Below are 25583 nucleotides of genomic sequence, written 5' to 3' on the forward strand. Positions count from 1 at the left end.
GCGATGATTTATTTATTAATTTATTCTAAACATGATCGTAAAAAGAAAATGCTGTGGAACCACAAACTGGACACAGTTCTTCTGTCCACCAGGACATCGAACATGAATAATAATTAAAATTGCGCGTAAAACATCACAAACCAATTAAAACATTGACGCTCCAATAGACAGCCGATGCAAGAAACCTGTTCTTAACGAGAATTCTGATTCGAATACAGGATTTATTCCTATTCGAATAAGAATTTAATTAAGATGATGTCTGAGAGGCATATTTTTTGTGAAACATAATTTATAATTGTTTGATTTGTTATAATTTTTTATTTTTAAAACTCATATCATGAGCATACACATACACATCTTCAGGTACCTTTTACACCATAAAACAACACAGCCAAATTAGGTATTTCTTCCTTAAGTGTATTAAATAATTATTATTGGGTTTGAACCTATTTGTAAGGAAGTATACATTTTTTTTATTGCTGTAGGATAACGAAATAAAAACATTGTATGTAATATAAAATTACCAGTATTCTTAATCTTCTCGCTATGCGCGTGTTTATCGGTGTGATTCTGTTGCTCCACCTTTTCTGGCTTGGGCTGTTCTTCTGGAGGATTCCTCTCTTGGTCCTGTAATCATTAGGATTCAATTAATATTCACAAGAATAACATTGCCGGTACTACACACAATACCAATAATTATAAAATACAAAAAGGTGTGCTTTTAAATCTCCAAAATCTCATTAAAAAAACCGTAAAATAAATTATAAAAGGATCATTTATAATAAAAACTACTTTTAACTTCATTATCTCTCATGAAAAGAACCCATGAAATAAACAATTATAAAAATGTAGGTAGTATGCATTATACTTCAAAGTACCGTCTTTTTGTGTTCGTACGGAACATATGCATGCTAGTCATCACAAAGTTTATCAGTTCATCTCAAAGAACCGTCTTCCTGCGTTTAAAAGCCCTCGAAACTTAAAGGGCACAGACGGCTGATCTGTAGACACATATGTACTCACCGCATTGCCATTATGGTGCGCGGGGTCATCGTGCGGCGGCGGTGTTGAATGACACCGTGCGGCCACAGCAGCGCCTAGCGTCGGCCAATCGCCTATATCCGTGAAATCCGATGCCTGTTGACAAACATAGGGTTAGGTTAATAACCTGATTATGCCCTTAATTAATTTATGAGTGGCGAAGACTCTCTTGCCACGTCCGTTCTATGCCCTTGAACTGACAGAAAATTTATACTGTTATATACTGATATTTAGATCGTTGTACTGTTAATTAGTATTACACGTATTTCATGATTCCAACCCCTGAACAATTAGTCGCGATAAACCAAACAAGTTTTTCATGTTCCACTAAGTAAATGTATTCGCTTCTTGTGCATTCCAAAGTAAAATGTTATACATTGCTATTAAAAATTCGAATCTAAACCACAGTTATTGAATAATTTAAATTGATCCTATCAATTATCTTAGATTTTATAAAATGTAGTCTGGCCATATCTCATATCTCGAATTTAATGACGTGGAATAAGTGATACCATCATGATCCTATGTTCCAAAATAAACGTATTTTATTTTTTTCTTATTTTTTTATCACAACTTGATTGTAACAAAACATTAAATAAAATACGTAACTAAAAGAAACAGTTAAACCAACATATATATTCCATATAGACTTCTGTTTTATATTAGGCACCAATGGAACTTCTGTGCCTTAAGAGTCGTACATACTAAGTAATAAAATAGTTAAAATTTTTTGTTAACGATACCACATTACTATTATAAACCTCCCCATACCCAGATTATCTTTAATCACCTGCGTGTCATTCTCAATTCGCGCCCAACTTTTCCTGGAGCGCGATTTGCGCTTAGTAGCCACGCCGGCAGTCATCACAACACAAGACTTCACAGTTACAGAATTACTACACTAACGCACACTAACACTTCAGTAGCACATATTTTGGTTGATTTAGAATAAATTCTTTAATAACTTTGCTGGTATCTGTATAATACAAATTGTTAAGTAAGTATATTCAAAATAAAATGTAAACCCCGAATACACTAAGACTCCTAAATACTACATGAAAAACGTCATGCAAGAGATTTTGCCGAATTATCCCTATCCTCCTTTTAAAATATATTTTTTTTAATATCATGTAGATATATTTTAAAAAAATGTCGGTAATGTCTGAGAAAATTATTTAACAAATCTATTTGATCTTTTCTTTTGATATAATTAATTTGAATAAACGTTTTATTTTATATACAACTTTTATAATTTGACAAAAAACTATTCAAAACAATCCTGACTCTCACTTGACTGATCTAAAAAGACTATTACTGTCCGACCCAAAAATCATCATAAACTAAGTTGAAAACTGGTTAAAATGAAATCGAAAATGTCTTCCTATTCGAAATGTCAATATTAACATACTATATGTCACACGAATATATTATATTACATCGCTACAAGGCCGCTAATTAAACAACGAATTATTACGTTGCCAATAAATACTTTTTCAAGATAACAACCGCTATTGTTTTATTGATTGATTGAAATTTCTCCTTAATTTTGACTATATTTCAGAAATTTAATCAACATACTTTAATTAGTTTCAATATTTTATAAGCACTTCCGTGTTTGACACGTTATATGTAATATCGCAATCGTATCAATTCAGACGAGATATACATATTTTACAATATTAATCAATATTCACAAACCAATAAAAGTTAGCCGAGAAAGCTGTCTCTATTACAAAATTTTTGGCGCCACATTACTAAGCTTAAACGAAAGCGAAAAAAACGATTCAATATAAATTTCATAAAAGTCTGGAAATTGGCTCACTAAATTAGAAAACAATACTCTGAGAAACATAACACACATCTAAAACTGTCACAATCTAACCGATGTATTTATAAATAATCAATAATTTTTCAAAACATCTACAAATATAACCTAAAGTGCTATTTGTGTTGGCGTCTCCAATTCGATGTAACAATACATATTATATAGAAGACCGGCTTGTCTTTGGAAATTACAAGTCAATTGTCACAGTATACACCACGTTCAAACATTGCGTAATTTTTATAACCTAAAAACCACGTGCTCGGACCACGTTGTCGGCTTACGCATCTATCCCGCTCGCACACCTCGCCGATGCTATCTCTCTCGTACATCAAGGTCAGCGCGACCGACGCGATCTCACAATCAATCATTCGCCTTGTTTCTTGGTAACGGGAAATTACATAGAATTATCGATTTAATATCTATGTGAATAAGTACTATCTTTCTATAATAAATTACATTAATTATTCAATATAGGTAACCGAAGCACAGTTTTTGTTCATACATATCTTTTGCATTAATATAAAGCACGTTGATTGTTAACCACCACACACTTTGCTACATTTATGTTGCCAGCTTTGCTTATTGGAATGTATTATAACATGTATTATATACATTATAACTGCATTCGATCTTTTGATTTTTGTTGAACTATATTGATAACCCATTCAGTAAAGATAAAAAGTTAGGTTAGGTTAGGAAAGATTGCATTATATATATACCTGAGGAAATCGCAGTTTTAATATTAAACGGTAAATAACCGCGTTACGGCTCGCCTAAAGTCCGCGTGCCCAAGGGCACCCTACTGGAAGGTTGGCCTTGGGACAACTATTTGGGATTGGCTCTAGGAGACCGGCACACAGTAAGGAACATCTATTGTCTTCGCAATGAGCTTGTAAGTTAACTTTTCATTTAAAAGCACGTTTCTAAGCTGCAAAAGCCTTTTTGTATAGAACAGGGGGCAAACGGGTTGACGGCTCACCTGATGTTAAGTGATACCGCAGCCCATGGACTCTCAATGCCAGAGGGCGCATGAGTGCGTTGCCAGCCTTTTAAGAATTGGTACGCTCTTTTTCAGGTCTATTTCTACACAGACATACAAACGACTAATGTGTAATAATAGTTTTAATTAAAATCTAAGCTTGGAGCGGAAACGGGACCTGAATCCTCTCGGGGATGAGAATGCTTCAAAGGCAAGATGGCGCATTTTGATTAGATTTGACAAGCTCACAAGCAAGCTGAATACATCGTCTTTTGTTTTAGATTTTCACTTTTTTTTCACGCTCATTTCACACTCAATACGCAAGCGATAGGGTACAAATACAAAAAATCATGATTTTGCCTTTCTTCGGTCTGTATCAGCCTCATAAAACACGTTATCTACCCAATTTATTAGCGGAAAAGGCATATTTTGTACGTAAATTACTCTTATTACCGCTAACCTACATACCAAAATAATTACAATACGTTAATTACATTAATTTATCATTACTATTTGCTTCCAATGCAGTTATCAGCAACTATCCTAATGAATATTGATTCTCAACACCACAATACATTTTGTGGTACCAAACGATTCTTTTTTTAAAAACAATATCTCATTTACCCGATAAGATAAAGAAAACGTATGCACTATCTTAATCCAAACAAAGTCGAAAAACCCATGTCGAAATTATAAGAAAATATAATTGTAAGTAATACGATTTAAAAAAACTTAATTTTTGCAGTTAACATAAATTAATAATTAACGACTAGTAAGTTTTTAGCTCTGCGCCTCAGATTTGTGTATGTATCACGATTCTTCCAAGGGGCCGTTCAAGTATTACGCACACTAACGCTGAAACCCAATAATGTATCCACAATCTTAGATAGAAAACAATCTGGGATTGTGGATTGTCAGACCGTGACAGTCGATCGAACTCTTAAATGCATCCCAATAACCAAACCCTACGAAAAAAATCCATTTTTGGCGACGGATATATGTATATTGCAATCTCTGTCATATTTGATAATCAATATAAACCAAATAAATTAAATAAAACCGTACAAATAATGTTAAAAAATATGTATATGTTTAAAACATATAAAATATCTTTTTAATCATTTTAAAAACTAGTGTAAGTTAAAATCTTAACATAGAATATTGGCAAAGTTGAACTGTTAATTACATACAAAGGTCTATCCTCATACACCGATCCCACCTGCCATGGATAGCTTGTATCGACCGATGGCTATTACAAACCGCCGATTAGTTATTGGCACTCTTTTATCAGTATTAGGATCGATCGACTAACACGCTCTGATCTCAGATTGTTTTCAATTTGAGATTGTGGATTCATTATTGGGTTCGGGCGTAAGTCATTATTTTGTAACGAGTAAATCTCACACCTTTTTCTCACAAACTTGTATTTCTAATGTAGCATATAAATTAATTAAAAGTTCACAAAGACACCCAATTAGCGATTTATAAGAGTCCTTATACTTCCGATAAAAATAAAACGCATCTGCCCTTGGAAACACCTGCCGTTACATAAAACATAACTTAGGATAAGTATTTATCGTAAAGTCTTCGATGTCAGGGTTAAGCCAAGTTTAGATAAACATTGTTCTTGTCAAACGCTCTTTTGTTTTTGGTTATGACAGAGTAAACTTTTACTGAAGTGAAGCCATATAAAAAGTAAAAAGTATACGGTGACATATTTATTTTCACTCAAATAAAAGCATTATTTCCGAGCAGCTTGTACCCTTGGCGTTGCGTAGAGATGTGGGGTCTCTCTGCTTCTATTACCTCACTCACAATGGAGGGTGTTCAGAGGAGTTGTTCGGATTAATATAGGCAGCTGAGTTTCTTATCTTGATATAATTATTTCTTATAGCTTGGGACGTCGAAGCGAAATATGAAATGCAACACCTCGACGTTCGTCGTTCCACACTATTAAGAACCTTTTTTTTTTACTTGGGGAAATGCATTGCGCATGCCCATTCGAGGCGCGACTGCTTGGTGCAGAAGGGTTATGTGGGACTTTCAAAGTGCATACCCACTAAAACCCCAAGGTGCCAGCAAAAATCGCCTTATACGGGATGCGGTAACAGCAGAGCCTTATCCGCTTCCCGACATGCGATGCGGCGGTTGCGTCCGCCTCTTCACGCCCATTGTAGAACCTGCTGAATTATTTTCCAACCAATTCGAACTAGGGTCCTTCAAGGGGAGAGCGTACTAATTATAAAGGTGTCACTAACATCACATGAGCCGCACTGTATGCCAATAAACGTTTTCTTCTTCAATTCGTACGTCCTATGGACAACTCAATATGAACGACAATAACGAACAATGCAGTTTCATCATAATATAAAAATATAACAGATATCTCACTATTGTGTCGAGATACGTTAGCATCGCTTCGACGACCTCGAAGCAAATATTCGTGTACATATTTGATATAGACTTGAATTATGTAACCAAACATTAGTTACATTACATTTTCTTAATAATTGAAGCAATCATCGCACTCTTGAAGCCAAGTGGAGCCTTTAAGCTTTTACCACACTCATAAATTGTAATGTCAAGGTAATTGACTACGAATTTTCGCATGAATATTTGTTGCATGCTCACATCACCTGAATATTCGCGATTCGCCTTATTATTATTATGCGCGATTAATCGCACATCGCAACCCCACAACACCTATGTGATCATAGTTGATTTTTAATCAATTATAGCCAGTTATTACTCAGCTTCAAACAACGTGTTTCCTTTAACATGTATCTGAACACACAAAAACCGTAAAATTTGTATCCCTGGACTTGAAATTGAGGTACAATAGTGGTACCAGAGTGAGACAATTTTTTTATTTTTATTAGGAGGCTCATCTGATGTCAAGTATTACCGCCGTCCATGGACACTCAATTCCAGCTCGCGAGTGCATTTCTTTTAATTGTGACGCTCTTTCTTGAAGCATCCTTGTTGTTGTTGTTTATACATTATTACTTAGTCCCGTTGCTAAATGGATGTAGAATTCTAGAAAAATCACTATAATTGAAAATCCATTCCGACATTCAGCCTCAAACCGCGCCCCCCGTTCCATTGTATCATTGTCTAATGTAAATATTTTGATGTCCCAATGCTTTCATTGTAGTACATTGTTTGATGCAACCATCATAATAATCGTAAAAACCGCTCAATTTTTTTCAGTAACTTCCCATCCACAGAATGAATTTTCGACCACAATCCAATGTAACAGATTAATTGGAATGCCAAATTCTATTTTTCTAGTTAATATTATCACCAACATTTTGCTAGTAGGCGAATCCTAAGTGTTGATTAGAAAATCAGGGACTAAGGGTATACTTTCAAATTCAGACGGAGACGTTACATGTTTCTTGCCAAAACATTATAATAATGAAAGCTTTTTTTTTTCAGATACTTTTATACTACACATTTATTATATCCCCTTTTGGCAAAGACCTCATTCAAATGCCACCATTCCATACACTGTGCGACTGTCTGCCATGTACCACCTGCTGTTTTTGAACACAGAAGACTGCAATTCTAAGATCATCACAACTATCGTCCATGATTGATATACTCCCACAGCTGTCATGTCTCCGGCATCAAGAACTTTTATAGTTTTCATATGTGAAAATGCCATCTCGGCCGCCGGAAAGCAATGTTTATAATAAGAAAATTAGTATTCACCGCGTAAAGGCATTCTGTGTAACTTTCGTTACATCCGGAACCAATCGGAATTTTACTTTCAATTAAGTACGTTCATTCGTCGATAGGACAACATTTCGTATTTAACAGTTTTAATAAAATAAAAAATTTTGGAATATACGAGATACAGGTATCACTTATTCCACGTCATTAAATTTGAATCTGTAGGCATCCCTACGCATCGGCAAAGAAGAGGGAGGGTGTAGGCCGAGAGAAAAGCCGGAAAAAAACACTTATTTTAAAACAAATATCGCACATTAATTAGAAGAAGCCTGCCTAGCAGGAAATCAGTGATATTCACACGTACACTAGAATTATATATACACTGATTCTTGGCTAAGAATGTGCTAGGGACATTATGCACCTACCTATGTTTCTATTCACATTACTGAATTCGTCTAGATTTTTTTTTATATCTAAATCTAGAGTGTCAGACGGCTGATCACCCTGAAATAACGCAGACCATTGGAGAGTTATGGCAGGGTTCCTGCATACAGGTAGACCTTCAACACCTTTCTCTGTGAACTTTGGCATTATTTTAACAGGTAATGAAGTTTAAAAATACTCAATAAAATTTATAGCAAACATAACTCGCTATACAAGGTCTATTCAAACCGGCAAATAAATCCATTATTTTTTTTTTTATTCATGCAATTTGCCAGACCTTTTTTATAGAACAAAAAATAGGCAGGAGGCTCAACTGATGGTAAGTGATACCACTGCCTTTTAAGAATTGGTACGATCTTTTTTTGAAGGACCCTAAGTCCTCATATAATGGACTTGTGTTTTATAAATTCTTATTACTATATATTCCATATTCCATTATCCCTAAGATTAACACTGTAATTCCGCATATCGTCTCTCTCTTGTCAATTTACTAATAAAGAAACGAAACAAAACATTCCTCAGCCAGGGCTTATTTTATTAAACGATTGACAATTTTATTTTGCGTGTGGCAACTAAATTCGTTACCATAGTTACGATGTTTATATAAACATTGTATCATTCATCATCATCGTTCAAATTATCTTATATTGGTGAGGCTGTACCATAATGCCTAGAATCCGAACCTTCAGACTGGGTGTCCATGGACGGCAATAACATCAGGAACAATATAAGTCTTCCGCAAGCCTGTCTCCATTATGGTCGCTGTTTCGGTCAAAATAAAATAATTAACTATTGTAATATAATGTTCTGGTGCTATTTTTCAATCTTCAGCTACCTTAGACTTTGCTTCTGGCTAACTTATTTTTATAGAACAGGGGGCAAACGGGCAGGAGGCTCACATGATGTTAACTGATACTTTGAAAGTGTCCATGGGCGGCGGTATCACTTAACAGCAGGTGAGCCTCCTGCCCGTTTGCCCCCTGTTCTATAAAAAAAAAACTTAAGACTATTCACGACCAAATTAATGAGTCCGAACCCACAGACTATATAATATACCTGACAAATACATCAGCGCATAATTAAAACGCATATATAATTAATACGTCTGTCATTTACGTTCACCTGTTAGACCGGTCCGATTCGTAACATTTTGCACAACACCACAATCTTATGAAATTTTTATTACTTTATTTCGAAGCATACATTTTTCCAAAAATACTATCTTCATGCATCACGAATAATGTGTACAAATAAATGCTTAAACAAAATATCTATCAATATATTGTAGTATTGTATGATGATTTTTTTTAAAAGAGTACCGAGAGTTTCATACGCCGGCTTTTTCTCTCGGCCTACACCCTGTCTTGTTTGCCGATGAGTAGGGATGCCTACAGATTCAAATTTAATGACGTGGAATAAGTGATACCTTGATGATCTTATGTTCCAAAATAAACGTACATATTTTATTTTTATCCCAAAATCGTAAGACTCGTCAGTACTATTATTTGTCTTAATTAAGGCAATATCAAAATAATTATTTTTCAAGACAGACTCTCCGATATGATTCATTAACGCCTAAACACAATAATGTATACACAATCTCAGATTGTTCTGCACCCCAATAACCAAACCCTACGAAGACAATCCATTTTTGGCGACGGATAGAATGTAATCTCTTCGCTCTTTACACTCATATTTGATAATCAATATAAACCAAAGAAAGTATATAAAACCCGTACCAATAATATTAAAATAAACATGTCTATGTTTAAAACACATCCTATAGCTTTTTAATTACTTTAAAAGCTGGTGTAAGTTAAAATCTTAAATAGGATATTATTATATACATATAATACAAATTGATGTTTGTTTTTGCCAAGTTGTATTAATAAACATGTCAAGATGAACAGTTTGGGTAATATTGATTTTTAAAAACCCACTTCCGTAAAATCAACTGTGTGCTGGCTTTTATACAAAAATATAGATGTACATTTTGGGTACCATCGAATTTTAAAAACATTCCTTCCGTTTAAAGTCCTATCTTACGTGCTCTTTTGTAAAGAATAAAGAAAATCGCTGCTACCTATAATACGATATATTATAAAAGTTGTACATAAATAAACAAATATATAGAACAGGGGCAAACCGGCAAGAGGCTTTTCTTAAAGTAAGAGATACCGCCGCCCTTAACTTAATGCCAAACTCGCGAGTGTATTGCCGGCCTTTTAAAACCTTTAGAAAATATTTTATTTAAGTGTTAAGTTATCTATACAATAATACATAGATCACCTACACTAAAATATTCCTCAAGGAACACTATCAATTGGGGAAATCTAGATTTTCAAACAGTTCGACACGACCGAGGGACATCATTATAAATTATTAATATGTACCTAAACATACCACGTATATATTGTATTATGTATAAACAAAACACATAACAGAGAGTCACGACATGTTTTATTTTTATAATTTTCAATTGGAGCGTGACGCGAAAACATCCATTGAATTTCAAATACTGTTTTTCCTCCAAGTTCTTGATTCTAAAGTCACACCTGGAACTAGATTTTTGTTTAAAAAGACAAAATGTCTCGGTAAGAAATAATATTTTTTTTATGTAGGCTAATTGGTGTGAATATTATTTTGGAGTTCTATCGAATTAGTACTGTTAAGGTAAATAAAAAAAAAATAACTAGAAAAAAGGTTCAAACACTTTTTCTTTTAATTTCTAAAACCGTTTTTATTATTAACTAGAGATAATTTTTACATATATAACATGTATTAAATTAACGTAATAACTAGTTACAACACGATACATTCCGTTTTGACCTTTATCGTTACTTTTTATATTGACCTTTGATTCGACCGAACGTATATTTATATGCAAATATAATGTCTACACTATACCCCAGGACTAAAAATGCATTTTTAAATATAAATTATTCCGAACAGGAATTTTATAAACGATAAATTTTATCGATACGAAACACCTGAGCTGAAATGACTGATACTAGACCTAACCAACGGCCTTATTACCCAAATTCAGCTTGTGCTTTTGAGGATATAATAACCAGTCTAATTATTATATAAATTACGCGTCACGTTATTTGTCTGCTATGGACTCCGAAACTACTAAACCGATTTCAATTAAATTTGCACACCGTGTACAGTTCGATCTAACTTAAAATATAGATAAAGCTTACATATATATTATGTATATAGTTTCAGTTAATAATTAGAAGCGTAAACACAATTGAAGCAATCATCGCACACATGAAGAAAAAATTGAGCCTTTTAGCAAAAGCTAAAAAACCACACTCTCAAATTGTAGTTTACCATTCACGATTCCAATGAGATCCAATAATCATAAACTTACGAACGAACTTCAAACTAAAGTCAAGTCAGTTTTAGTTAACCCAGCGTCGCAACCCTAATCTAAAATTTTAGGTTAGTTATAAGCTCACGTTAAACTATTAAAGCCAATTGTTACCCAGCCTCAAACAAAGTATTTTTTTTAACATACATCTGAACATATCCATGCTACAACCGCCACCGAAGCTAGTATCAAATACACTATTAATTATATGTATTTAACGTGGATAAATTTGGTTATTTAGGAACCTCGCATTAGATTCGCCAATTTTAGATTTAAACACTACTTGTTCAGAGCTTGATCAAAACACTTTTGTTAAGTGCCTATATGGAACCTAATCCGCTAAAATTGAAAGTGTTATATTTTTACAATTTTAACATTTTTGTTTACCATAACTGTTATGTATTTTAGAATATATAGCTTTAGAAAATACATGATATACGTTAATTAATAAATTTTCGTCCTACAAGTAACGAGTATGGTACAAGTCCGTGTATTCGGGATTTAGATTTTATAACATTAATTGTTTGCGATGCAATGTTTAATGATTTGAACCACTAAGGCTGTATTTATTTCAATTAACATTAAACCCAGACGTGGACACATTCACTGCGCATTATATAAACCATATAAACATTCCATCACCAGAACAAATCTGGTAGAAAACAATTTTCTGATAACACACACATTCACCAACAAAAATTCCACTTGTTGTCACTCGGTAACTATCAACAATTTACGCGCGACACTACTGGCACGCTATAGAACTATACAAGTTTAAATTCGGAATTCAAATTATAGTTCTATTTTCATTCGAAATTCGAATAATGCGGACACGCGACCGACAACCGAGACGCGCGGAGGTAAACTGACTGTGGCTATAGACGCTAGAGTTGGGTAAGGCTCGATACCTGAATCCTATACAATGGGCGGCGGTGCAAAAGTTTTAGTCCCAAAAACAAAAGGAATTTTAAATAAAAAGATATTATATTATTAGGACCTAAACAATGTATAGTTTTATGTATTAATACAAACAGCTGGCAATTATGGACTAAGATCCCATTGGTCTGCGTTTATCCAGAGAAGAATACACAATCAGGAATTCCCAAACTAATTAAGAAATACCAGTATGAAACCAAACGATCTAATTAATTTAAATCACTCATGATGGACATTTAACACCGATTTATCGACAGTTATCATTACCGTTAAGTTAATTTTCCATTTATCGACCATTATACATCACTAGACGCCATTACACAGAACAAAATGGAAACGTGTTTTTGCACGCTACAATATGCTGTTCGATAAACATAATTATATTCCTTGACGCACTAATCACTTAAATTATATATTTTGAAATTTCAACTGGAGAACTGGCATTTATCACCTCCTAGATTCTGACAAAAACCTTGCCTGCTGCATAGACCAAAGATCTTGAGTTTATATCTTTATTTTTATTTATAATTATCCCACGATTATTAGAAACTCAAAGGAATAAGAATAAATATCAAATATGTAATAAAATTTGTTTTATTATATTATGTATAATGTAATTGTTTGAATATTGTTAAATGAGTAGCTATAGGAATAATTTAATAAAAATAAAATTATTATTTTTTTGTTATATTTAAACTTATTGTTTAGTAATTCTATATTTTTTAATATGATTTGGTTATACACTTCTTGCACTATACCCATATTATATATTATAATGTATGTATATTATATATACATTATATATAATATAACATTATTTATTAAGAAAAGAATCAGAAAAATACAAAATTATCGATGTCAAATTATCAAGAGAATATAATCAAAAACTTACCTTTTGATTGATTTTGACATTCTTCGCTGCTTTTACCACTATAGGTTTCACTACAACTGGCGGTGGCGGTTCTGGAACTAAACGATATCTCTATAGATGAATTTTCACATATTTCTCCAATAATGGCACAAAAACGAATAAATATAATTTCGAAGGCTGATTTATTTTTATTTATTCATCTATACATAAATGGTTCGTTTGTCTCGCAAACTCGAATGCGGGACCGACAAATTTTGTCCTTGAAATATTTGTGGGATTTTAGGGAAGGTTTAAACGGTCTCGCCGCTGTATCAACATATATAATATATAGAAAAAAAACATATGCATACATAATTAAATTTTCCTTCAAGCTACAAAACATTCAATGTCTTTTCTTTTTTTTAGAAATATTAATTTCATGTTTATAATTAAACTCCTAAACGACTAGACCGACTTTGATGATTCACAAAGTATCAAACGGACAAGACCCAACTGCTGGACAAATCCTGGACATACACGAAGTCGGCAGATAATTTAAATTAATATACAAATAGATACCTGGTGCTACAACCGGCACTGGTGCAGGTCTAGGTTGTTGCTGATGCTGCGGCAGTAGAGGCGATCTCTTCTCCGTATCATGGGCGGGCGGCGCTGGCGGAGGCACACCGGTACTGCCGCCACGAACCTGATTGAAATATATTTTTATTAAGGGCCTATTTCACAATGCCCGGATAAGTTCCAAATAAGCTATTTATTACTTATTGGTAGGATAAATAGTATTTTTGCGTTTCACGACTGTCAGATAGCACAATACGTCATGAAATGCGAAGTAACTTATTTGGAACTTTTATCTTTCGAATAATTTATGTGTTGCATAGCTATTTGGCACTTTATCCATACATTGTGAAATAGGCCCTAAATCTATTTAAAAGTCATCATGGTTTAGTTATATAGATAAAGCCTGGGAACTCTCGGCGATTCTAATATTAAACGAATTTGTTTCTATTACAAAATCATATTTTTGACATGAGAAACTTATTAACGTCCTTTTTTAACATGCAATATTCCGGATTTTAGACGTTTAATTATTCAATAATTGCAAACCTTCTTAACAGGTTTAGAAGTACAGTAGTACTTTCTGGTACAGAGGAATCTAATCCATCACAAATATTAATACAGTAGACATATTACAGTAGACCCACTCTTAATTAGATACATATAAAGGATATCTGCAGTAATTATAGCATATACATATTTCTGCTACTTGCATCTCGTATTGCAACAAGCCAAGCGACCATTTTTGTAATCTTGACCGAATCAAGTTTTGATATCAGAACCTGTTTTGTGTCAAAAAATTTGTATGGATCGTGTCATGAACAAAAGGCGATTTATATTACGATTGTCGATATTTTTGGCGTTGATTAATGCGCTTCCACTTACTCATAAAATCAAAATATTAGTTGTAACTTGAAGTGTGCATATTACATAAAAATATACCATCATGGACCGCCAATCAAATTTAAATCTAGTTTCAGGAGCTGTCAAACTATTTTTTTTAAATTTTTGACATACTTGTGATACGAATTATAATCTAAGGTCCGCATTCTAACCTATAACTCGATATATACATATATATAACAACTTGAGCGCTGTCCAATATGTCACTTTTATACCGAAACTGACTACTGATGAAACTAGATTTAAATTTGAGTAGGTAGAATACAAACTATGTGACATATTTTAAACTATATACATTCATTCTAACCAATCGTACTATTTGCTCTGAAGTTATCGTGATTCGCGTGTGAATAAATGTGACCTTTTTTTATTATTTTCACAGTTTATAGGTTTTAATTGCTTTGGTTTGTTCCATTAGTTTTATCTCAGTATGTCTTATGTTTGCATGTCTTACACTCATCTACTTTTGTTTCTTACAAGAGTTGCCTGGCAGAGATCGCTCAAAAGCAATAAGGCTGCCAGCTGTCTTCCTTTTACCGTACTATATTTATGTATACTTTACATTAAATTATTTAATCGCTCCCGTCCTCAAATCAAACCAAGCATCATTTACAAATCGTATCAATTCGCTATAATTCGTAACAATAATTGCATACCAATCTAGATCTTATACGCGGGTAATACAGCCTATATTCCCCGGGGCATTAGGACAAAAATGTCAAATCGGTTGAGTAATTAGTATACGTTCATTTCTCAAGTATATTATGTGGTAAAAGTGCGTTTCGTACGTCATATTGCGTATATAAAACGAATGAAATGATTTATAATAATAATGAAGCCCGTTTTATGTTCTGTACATTGATTTTCTTGTTATCATAGCTTCCTTCATTACCATTGATCGGTATCCCTTCACGGGTAACGGTCTCTTCCAGCCTTTTTTATGGTCCATGGCTTTTTTTCCAATTGCTTCCGACTACCGCTTCTATTTCCTCTATCCGCCTTTTCTTGGGGCACCCTCTTCTTTAATTCTGACCTTTAATTTTTACATAAAATATAATTGCTAATCTACCGGAAATAAATATCCTTCTCAATCATCAATTATACAAGAGTAACACAATCGCGAGCCCTCTGTCATCGAGGGTGTCCATATATCACTTCTTCTTCTTCTTCTCAGGTGAAGTTCGAACCCGTATGCCGCCTGTTATATAAACGAACAATTAATCGATTTTTCGAGTACATTTCACGTTGACTACAATTATAACATACATTATTTATTAATTATAACATACATTCGCATGTATATATTCTGAACTTAACGATGGCGGAACGTGGTGAAGCGCATCATCATCTGCGCCTTCTACCACATAGTGATCACGACCGCTCTGTCAAGAGTTACGAATAAGAAGAGAATTTATATATTCAAACAGAACATAAGTCTTATATACACACTAAACACTACTCCTGCTTAAAGGACCTGTTTTATTTGTATAATGAGACTTGGTTTAAAGTTTTCCTCGTTTCTCGTTCAATATTAGCAAACGAAACTGCCAAAAATGTAATTTAATCCATGCTTGTACACCCCAACAACGCCCTTGGTCGGCAACCCTCGAACAAAATTGCGAAGGGTGATAGAATGCGTCCTTTGATGTACTTTTGTCATATTACATATAATTATTTGAAATTAAGGCCTATAACACTCTGGCTAAGTTATTTTCTTTTATAAAAATATTTACAAACAAAAACATATTGTAATATTTAAAAGGAAGAGTCAACAAGTCGAATTTTTGTACGTCAAAAAATAAGTACTAACACTATATATAGTGCTATGTTTACTTTTTTAAATCAATAATATTCCAATATTTTCATATAAAGACTGTTTCAATTAGACAGGACATTATTTATCGTACCTACAAAGGTTTGCCATGGCCAACAAAATCATCGCAATAAAAAAAATCGAGTCCTACACTTGTTAATTTTCTATACTATCTATCTACTTATTAATTTTGAATATTACCTATATATAAACAACACATAATTCGAGTCCACAAATTTGGAAACGGACCACAGAAGAATTAATTTACAAGAGCCTTCAACTCCGTGATCCGAACCTGAAACCGTTGGACTGAGAGACACCACCCGCGAACATAGCAGGATAGTTTCTCACTTCGGAAGCCATTTTGTTTAACGATACGGCTAAAAGCGTCTAGGAACTTTAGAGTATTATATCATCGCACAGCCAAAAGCTGTTTTTACACGATTGCGCACTAATACAAAAAAATCTTCTGTTTTTATCGCGTTATGGCCACGAAAAAACTTTGTATTCAGAGTATTAGTATTTTGGCACTGTTTTGTATCAGGACAAGTTTTCCGTGCGTACGCGTACATAGGAAAACAGTGAGAATACCAATGTTATGAACCAATTAGCAAGAATATTTCTTGTATACAGTTAGGTAAATGGGTAAATGGGTATCGCAATACAGCAAGGAAATACCAGCATTAAAAGTACACTGCAGCAGGGTTAAACTTTACAAATTTGTTGTTATTTTCTACTTGAATTATTATTACTATCTATATAGGTTATAAAAGAAGAAATACTGTTTGTGTGTTGAAAATAAATATTTATTTTAAAATATGTCGATGGCAGTGCAAACTGTGCCTAAAGAAAAATCAGCACTACAATACAATCTCTTATAGTTTCTGGCCTCAGATTTCTTAATCTGTTTCATGATATTTTTAAAAAAATCTAATAGGTAAGTAGGTGATCAGCCTATGAAATGTCGGTTTCCTCACGATGTTCGACGTTCGAGCAAATGAACAGCCCGGGATAGAACCTACGACCCCAGGTATAAGAATCGCACGCTGAAGCCACTAGGCCAACACTCAAGATACATTAATGCGAACTGTGCATAGAGATGTTAAAATATACATGTTATTATATAAGTTTTAAATAATCGCCGATTTACTGGCCACAGACGCCTAAACACCCACGAACCGTCAAAAGCCAGCACTTTTTGTAGCATTGGTCGTTGACATCAACTAAAGATGTTTTTAATACATACGGCGACAAGGTACTGGCATCACTGTCCATCATCTTTGATGGAAACTTTTTTTAAAAACGTAGAGGCAACGGATTCGTGTCCTCTCTGGTGTCTGAGGTACGAAACACCGTTTATAGTTCCAACAAGGTCACATAAGGCCCTCGAAGTATAGTTGGATTATTAGTAGCGGCACGAAACTCTAGCGCTGACCGTTATTGCGCAGAAGTAAAAATTAAAGGTACCTGAGGGGGGCTAGCGGAATGAAGAGCGTCGATTGGCTCTCCAGTCGCATTCCGGCCCCCGCACCACAGTACACATGCGCAGCAATGCCTTCCACGTATCGGCCAGCGCTAGACTTACGTGCCTATAATAGTACATGTCTATTTTGAAAAAAAAAAATCAAATTTTTGTATTAAATATATTTAATTGACAATAGCTTTTGTACCACGCCAAATTCGTAGGCACATTGGTGACGCTACTGGTAATAAATTAATATAATTTTAAGTTATCCCTAGCCTTGAAATGACACGTGTATAAATTTAAAACTGTCGTATTGCTTTGTGAAATATATCAAAATCTGTTATAACGACATCGAAGGGTCGTAAAAACCGATATTCGTAACAGCTAATGCAACAGTAGGTAATAATATTGTTATTAAGTACTTAATACAATAGAATTCTGCCGGGACCTTTGATTTTGGTCAATATAATAGGTATGTCGTCGTAAACGGGTTTGACTGTAGTATATTGTGTAAAGGTAAAAAAATGATAAGGCATTTTGTATGTTAATAAAGCATTGCTTATTGGCGAAAAAATAATATAAAAATATATTATAAAATTATACAGGTATTTAAATCAAAAATAAAAAGTTATCCAAATTTATCAGGTTTTACGATAGGCTTCCATCGCTGGCGGGTGCTCAGTACACAGCACCTCTTGCTTTGAGTGTTATAATCAGTCCACGTGAGTAATGAAGACGACACGTTATTAGCAGATCGATGCCTCCTTATCGCGCCAAGGTCCCACTAATCAGGTAAATAGTTGCGCCAGAGCATTATCTTCTATATTATAAAAATGTAGCTGGAATTTGTCTGTACATATTTACAATACTTGTAAATCATAAATATAATATATAATCATAGTAAATTTGTAGTGGATTTTGAATAGCACTATGCACTGGTAAAATATGTCGTTATATATTTGCTTCAAGAAACTCTAATACTACTTTTATATTTATTTTATATGAGAGGGAGGCAAACGAGCCTACAGAACAGCCATAAAAGGCTGACCCGTGTCAGTGGGTGCGTAGCCGGCTTTTTTTTAGTTTTGTCATTGGTTCAATCCGTAAAACCGGTATTAGTTACTAGTTTATTTTTAATTTGGTTGCTACACCGTTTATTGCAACTATATTTCGTGTATAAACCGACTCAACGTCCTATTAATATTTTTTTTAAATTACTATATTATCTATGATGGACTTAAGGTTTGGGTAACTGATAATGTCATTAATTATAATATTTCATTACACACTTTATTGAAGAAGTATTAAGAGATCTGCCCAGAACCGATCAGACTCGCTGTCTACGCTGAAAGCCTTCTGCCCCACTTGGGGGACATATGAATTTATGGCATGTTAAGTATTCACACTGAACCTACCCGATCTAAATCTTTCCCATAGACATGACACAGACATCAACCAACAAAATTTGTACATAATTTTTTTTCTTAAATACGTCCACAGATGAATAAATAAGCCATAAAAAGAAGTAAACGCAACGGTGACAGACGAAATGTCTGGCTACGAGCCAAAAAACGCCGCGCGTTCAGCATGACAAGGTAAAATTGTCGTTCGCACTACGACGAGTTGTTGCGTGCGCATGAACATAGAGTCAATATAGATCAGACATATTCCAGATATGCCAAATCTTTCAGAATGTTCTTAAAACCAACTTCAAATACCCCTTAAATATATATATATATATATATATATAAAAATAACATTATAAAGAGGAAAGATTTGTATGTATATTTGTAACGAAATGGCTCAAAAAGTACAGGACCGATTTTAAAAATTCTTGTGTTATCATCGATATTTGACTTAAGTAAAAATGATTTTTTTTTGTAAACTTAGTGGATAGGAGAAAAGTCTTCTTCGGTATAATTAAATAAAAATCACTTTTGCATGATTTTTTTGTGATATAATTCGTCAAAATAAGTTGTAAATAAAAAAAATATATATATTAAGCAAACATGTTACATTTACATAACTCCTATTATTCTATATGTACTCATATATTGTAATAAAAATACTAATTAGGATACTTTTACATGTAAACACGCTTCTATTCCAATTTTCTTTAGGTATCTGTGTGCTCTTTTTGGGCAAAGGCCCTATACCACTGGCTGTTTTTTTTTTAATTATGTATAACTAGCAGGCAGAACATAAAAACCGCACAAATATAAGTCTTTCCTCCAACTTTGATTCTGTTCCATTTGGAGTACAGACAGACTCTTGGGCCCTGGGTTTCAAGTGCACAGTCGCTAATAAAAGATTAAAGTTGGCGCCTGGTAGATAGTACCTGTGACCCCAGAGCTAATGCTTTCCTTAACGAATAAATATCGCAGTACTGCGAGGAAATGCTGTCAGAGTTTAAAGTTACACTGCCAAAGGGACGAAACTTTTCAAGTTTGTCTTGACTTTTATTTTAATAATTTTAATTATTACTTTGTAGGTAAAGAATATTGGAACTACGGTATATTTAAGAAAATACCACGCATCACATTGCACGTATTCTAGGAAGTACCATGTAAACCCAAAATCGGCTTAACTACTACGCCTACTTTCTAAAAGATTTTGCACCCATCGTAAATTGTTTATTGCAGTAAAAGCTGTGCCTTTTGTCTGTATATTGTATACAATAGTTTTATGTCCGGCTTAGCAAAAATTAACAAAATTATACGTTATATTAATTAAGCCCCAATAATTTTTTTATGACGGTTTATGTACCTAAGCAAGATCTATAGAAGTTTGACGCGATACCGAGGTTAAATAATCTTCTTACTTAATTAAAAGCCTTTTATATTTCCATATGATTAAGTTGTCAAATGTCGTGTCTATGCAACTCCTTGACACCACGGGCCTAGTGAAAAGACTGTAAAGGACAAAACCATTTGAACTAGTGAATGAAAAAAAAACCCACAAGAACAGGCTGTCTTCCTTTTAATAGACTGTAAGCAGTGTTATTAGACACTTCCTTGTGATAAAAATCCTTAACTTACTTATTAGTATTAAGTTAGGCTAGATTATAATGTTTCATGATGTCTTAGTGAAGACACAGGTACATAAAAAAATATTAGTAGTCATTTGTCAGTCACCTATGGATATGAACCCGTGGGAGCCTTCGCTAACCAAGTGTCTTTAGTTGATTGATTCATTGACTGTCTTTGCGAATATCCTGCCATCTCCTATCAAGTCAACAACTGACATTTCAGCGACTCGTTATTTCCCGGGTGGTAGCTTCTCTTGTTGTCTTTAATCGGTTTTAATATCGTGTTATATAATCAGCCCATTGCTATTATAGTTTAATTTTTTTTTATAGAACAGGGGGCAAACGGGCAGGAGGCTCACCTGATGTTAAGTGATACCGCCGCCCATGGACACCCTCGATGCTAGGGCACGCGAGTGAAGAGTCTTTTCTTGAAGGACCCTAAGTCGAATTAGTTCGGAAATACTTCAGTGCGCAGCTGGTTTCACAAGGTGGTGGTGCGCGGCAAAAACTGCCTTGAAAAACGCGAAAATGATTGGGGCATGGGTTCCTGTAGTCTTTCTGTCTAGTATACGTTAAAAACTATTTCAAACTGAATATCTCATCCGTACGAAATCATTCTTCGACAAAACATTTGTCAAACCCAAAAGTATGGATAAAGTAATCTAAGGTTGCGTTGCGTATTATTAGTTACTGGCGTTGTTCCAATGTTAACCGTTCAGCTGATCACTGTTACGAAATAAACAATAAAATAATTAGTCAACCGGGACCAACGATTAATTCCCGTTCGAGAACAGCTTTATAATACAATCGTTAGCTTCATAAAGCTAATTAGATTGCTTTTCCTTACTTCCTAAACGAGAAGGCTATTGATGAGATGAAAAAACTTTCTCAAAGCAAGGGCACCCGTACTTGAGCCTTGAGCTTCATCAGTTCAGGGGATTATACAGGGTAAACAGCGTGTTAAAAGAACGAAAAAATCATGGCTGTAAAACATTACTAAACGGGTATTGCGACTGCGGTGGAGTCATCTAGCGCAGGACAAGATGCGCACGCTTCACGAGATGGCCAACCTTCAGTAATGGAGAAGCACCAAAACAATTTAAGTATTCAAGTAAGTTTTAACATATAAGAAACCTGTATTAGAGTTTCTCATTATAATTTTAAACTTTGTTATCATTTTATAAACCTAACATTATAGGATATATATGTTTTAGTTAATAATATAATTATAAGCTGAAACCAAATGAAAAAGTTAGCAATCTTCGCAAATTTTAATCGACCAGTTGGACAGGGATGGTTTTCTTATTTGATCATTACGTCAACAGTAATTATTGGCTTTCACACATATTTGCCACACATTGCCTATGCTTGAAAACGAGATATATTTTCGAGGATTACAGGAAAACTAACACTAATATTTTTGAGAGCTTTTCTTACTTTTGCGGAAAAGAGTAGGGGGGGATAACAGTAAATCTGCTTACATAATACTAAAGCGACCCTTTAACAACAAAAATCTGAGAAAAAAGTGGCTCCATTCTGCAACTATCATATTAACACCATTACTAACAAACACAGAGCTGTTTTGGAACATTAGCTAACACACTGGTTCGAATCACGGAAATCGCATAGAATCCCACAGAACCAAAAATCTATGACAAGACACTGACCCACAGCCGATATAATAAAAACTGATGCATAGTCTTGATTTAACGGTTCTCCGTTTAGGGCTGCCATATCGGGCACAATGGGGTACTCCTTGTTCAACATATGTGGTACGGAGTTACGAAGATATTATAAGGAAAAAGTCATATCAATACCATTCAAGGGTGTAGGTCATGTTCATTATGACGGCTGGATGTCTGCCAGCTTGCAATTGTCATCTGTCATACGCATATTCGATATTGAGATACGTAGAGGTCATAGGGTCAGTGCCTTTAATACGTTGCAACTTGTCACATTCGACACAAAACGACATGAAATGAGAGTTTGTTAACTATTCATATTTCCATTACATGTATGGTTTATAAAATAAACAAGATTTAAAAAAAAGCTATTCATATAATTATACAGGAGGGGGAAAAAGGCAAAAAGTGATGTTAAGTGATATCGCCGCCTATGGCCGCTCAATGCCAGAAGGCTCGCATAATTGACGTAGATTTTTAAGGGATTTTTCCGGACTTTTCAGTAGATTAAACACACAGATTGGATTGAAAAGCAAGTGTGGACAGGTTACCGCTCGTATATTGTCGTATGAGAAAGTATTGTAAGTAAATTTTTAGCAACTTATTTAATTTAGGTCCACCACAAATCCTTAAGACAATTCACATTCAATTCATATGTTCATTGCTAATCAACGAGTCGTTATCCGTAAGATATGTACGTTTTAGGCTCTGGCATTCGTACGCAAACATTACGCGTGCTAAAACAGTAGTCACAATATAATAGCTATTTGCGAATTATGTACAAGGTCGTACATGTCGCCTTGAAAATCGTAACGTCCTAGAATAATCAATGACGCAACCCCCTACTACCCTCCGCTTAGATTAAATGTTTTGTCCTCATTACATACATTACATATTATAGGATGATAGAGGCCACACAATAGTTCTTAGTTAAATAAGCATATTTTTAATATAGAATATGTGGGAAAAATTGCCCTACGGGACTCCTATCATAGTGGCTGAATAGCTGATGTTTTAGGGAGTTTTTTTTTGCTTGAATTTGCTCTGTTTTTTGAATAATAGAGGATTTGGGAGTAAAGCGGACCGAAAACCGTGTTTCGGCCTTGGTGATGTGCATGAAATATGTAGTCATTACGACGTACGGTGAAGAAACGGTGTATAATGTAAATAACTAAACATTTTAAAAGGTCGGCAGCGCGTTTGCGAGCCTTCTGGCAGTGCGAGTGTCCATGGGCGGCGGTGTCATTTTACATGAGGTAAGCCTCCTGCCCGTCTGCCTCCTGTAACATTTAAAAAAACCTAAAGATAACCCTTTACTAGCAGTAATCATAGTATATTAATATCGACATTTGGATCATAATTTCATTTTCGTATCTCCTAAAATCATATAGTTTGACGCCCCAACAGATAACACTATTCTTTAATAGTCATCTGACATTAACAAAATAACATCAATGTTTAAAAATATTAGTTTATAACTAAAGTATATAGTACAGAAACACGGCAATTATTTTTTAAATTAAGTCTGACGAATTTCCTACGATAACCGAATATGACGTACATTGTCGTCAAATGACCTTGAAGATAATATGAAATATCTATTATATTGTTCTCGCTAACTTTACCTAATACCACAGTAACACAGTTTTGATTATAAAAACGACTTTGCCCCCGTCGTTATTCAGATGTTTAAATAAATTGCAAATTAATTTAAAAGGATTATTTCAGATTACATCGCGGCAGACATACTTTGGTCTTCTTAAGGTAAAAAGGAGATTTTTACAGGCCGGATATTGCGGAAGAGACATACTCTTCTTTAAACAATTGGTCCACAGTTCGCTAGTTAAAGAGAAAGGATTGGAAACTATAGACAAAAATATTTTGTATATCGCTATTTGTATCTGTGCTCTACAATATTATTATTTTTATATATATATAGACTACCAGATGGACCGATCAAGTGAAAGACTCATTGACAGCTCGTCTTCAGAGCTATACAGTGTGATAAGGGAAGCGCTGGACAGAAACCGATGGAGGCAGGTGGCCCGATCTAGATGCTTCGTTGCTGACCACGACGCTCAGACATGAGCTGCCGACTAAAGAGAGAGATATATATACATATCCATCTGTCTGTTTAGGCCAGTGATTCCCAACGTGGGTCCCACACGGCAATTTGATTGCTATTTGAAAATATACTGACTGTGTTTAGTTAAGAATTTCCTTGTTATTTCTTCCTCAACCCTATAAATTGAACAATTCATTTTTTTTTATTTAAAAATTATATATAAAACAATATTAAAAATTTTATATAGTAAGGATAGTAATAAGAATTTTAGTAAATCTAAGGTTAGAAAACCCACAAACAAATGGTTTTTACGAGCGATATCGACCTCGGAACTCCGAGGAGATGAGGCCTTTTTAGGTACAACTACAACTACTAGTGTGGTAATATAGTTAATAAAATTGACCTACAATCCATAGTACGTTAGCGTGTGTAATAAATAAATCAATATTACTGTTCAAACAGTATGTAATTAATAAAAAATATGTTTGTAAAACCGCTAAAGAAACTAAAATAATCCCGCATCAGCCTTCAAACAATACAACCATTTGGTCTTGACCTTAGGTATTTCTAGTATACCTATTATTTACCTTAGTATATATATTTATTTTTTCTTAATAGGCAAGCAATTGATCAGCTGTATGTGCCTGACCAACGACATTTGGGCGGCGATTCTAACAGTTTGCTTGTGTGTTAACAGAATAGTGCACAGGCGTGATTCGAACACACAACCACTGGGCCAACTCCGCATCAGCCTTGGCCTTATAATCTGTGTAGCTATGCCAAAATATCTTGTACTGCAACGTGGCTATATCACAATCAAATTACTTTATCAGTGCGTATTGATAATTTCGGATATAATAAAGCTTACACAATAATCCTGAACGATAACGTTTCAAATAAACGAATTAATTATTTAAAGAATTCC

At 34.2% G+C, this 25583-nt stretch overlaps 1 protein-coding gene across 4 annotated transcripts in view; it reads right to left on the minus strand.

Annotated features, from left to right (window-relative positions):
- LOC110997426 (la-related protein 1) overlaps positions 1-25583 on the minus strand; it is a 55830-nt gene that overhangs the window by 22959 nt on the left and 7288 nt on the right. For 3 of the 4 annotated variants that reach the window (XM_045633170.1, XM_045633169.1, XM_045633168.1), the window contains exons 2-5: positions 13706-13832; positions 13169-13245; positions 1024-1137; positions 525-627 (exon numbers count right to left, since the gene is read on the minus strand). In XM_045633170.1, the coding sequence (XP_045489126.1) occupies positions 525-627; positions 1024-1137; positions 13169-13245; positions 13706-13832 (421 nt within the window). Of the gene's footprint in view, positions 1-524; positions 628-1023; positions 1138-1831; positions 2018-12024; positions 12193-13168; positions 13246-13705; positions 13833-25583 lie in introns of those variants that run through there. The other variant, XM_045633171.1, reaches the window with a different exon arrangement.

This window comes from Pieris rapae, chromosome 22 (genome assembly GCF_905147795.1).
Source record: "Pieris rapae chromosome 22, ilPieRapa1.1, whole genome shotgun sequence".
Classification (NCBI taxonomy): domain Eukaryota; kingdom Metazoa; phylum Arthropoda; class Insecta; order Lepidoptera; family Pieridae; genus Pieris; species Pieris rapae.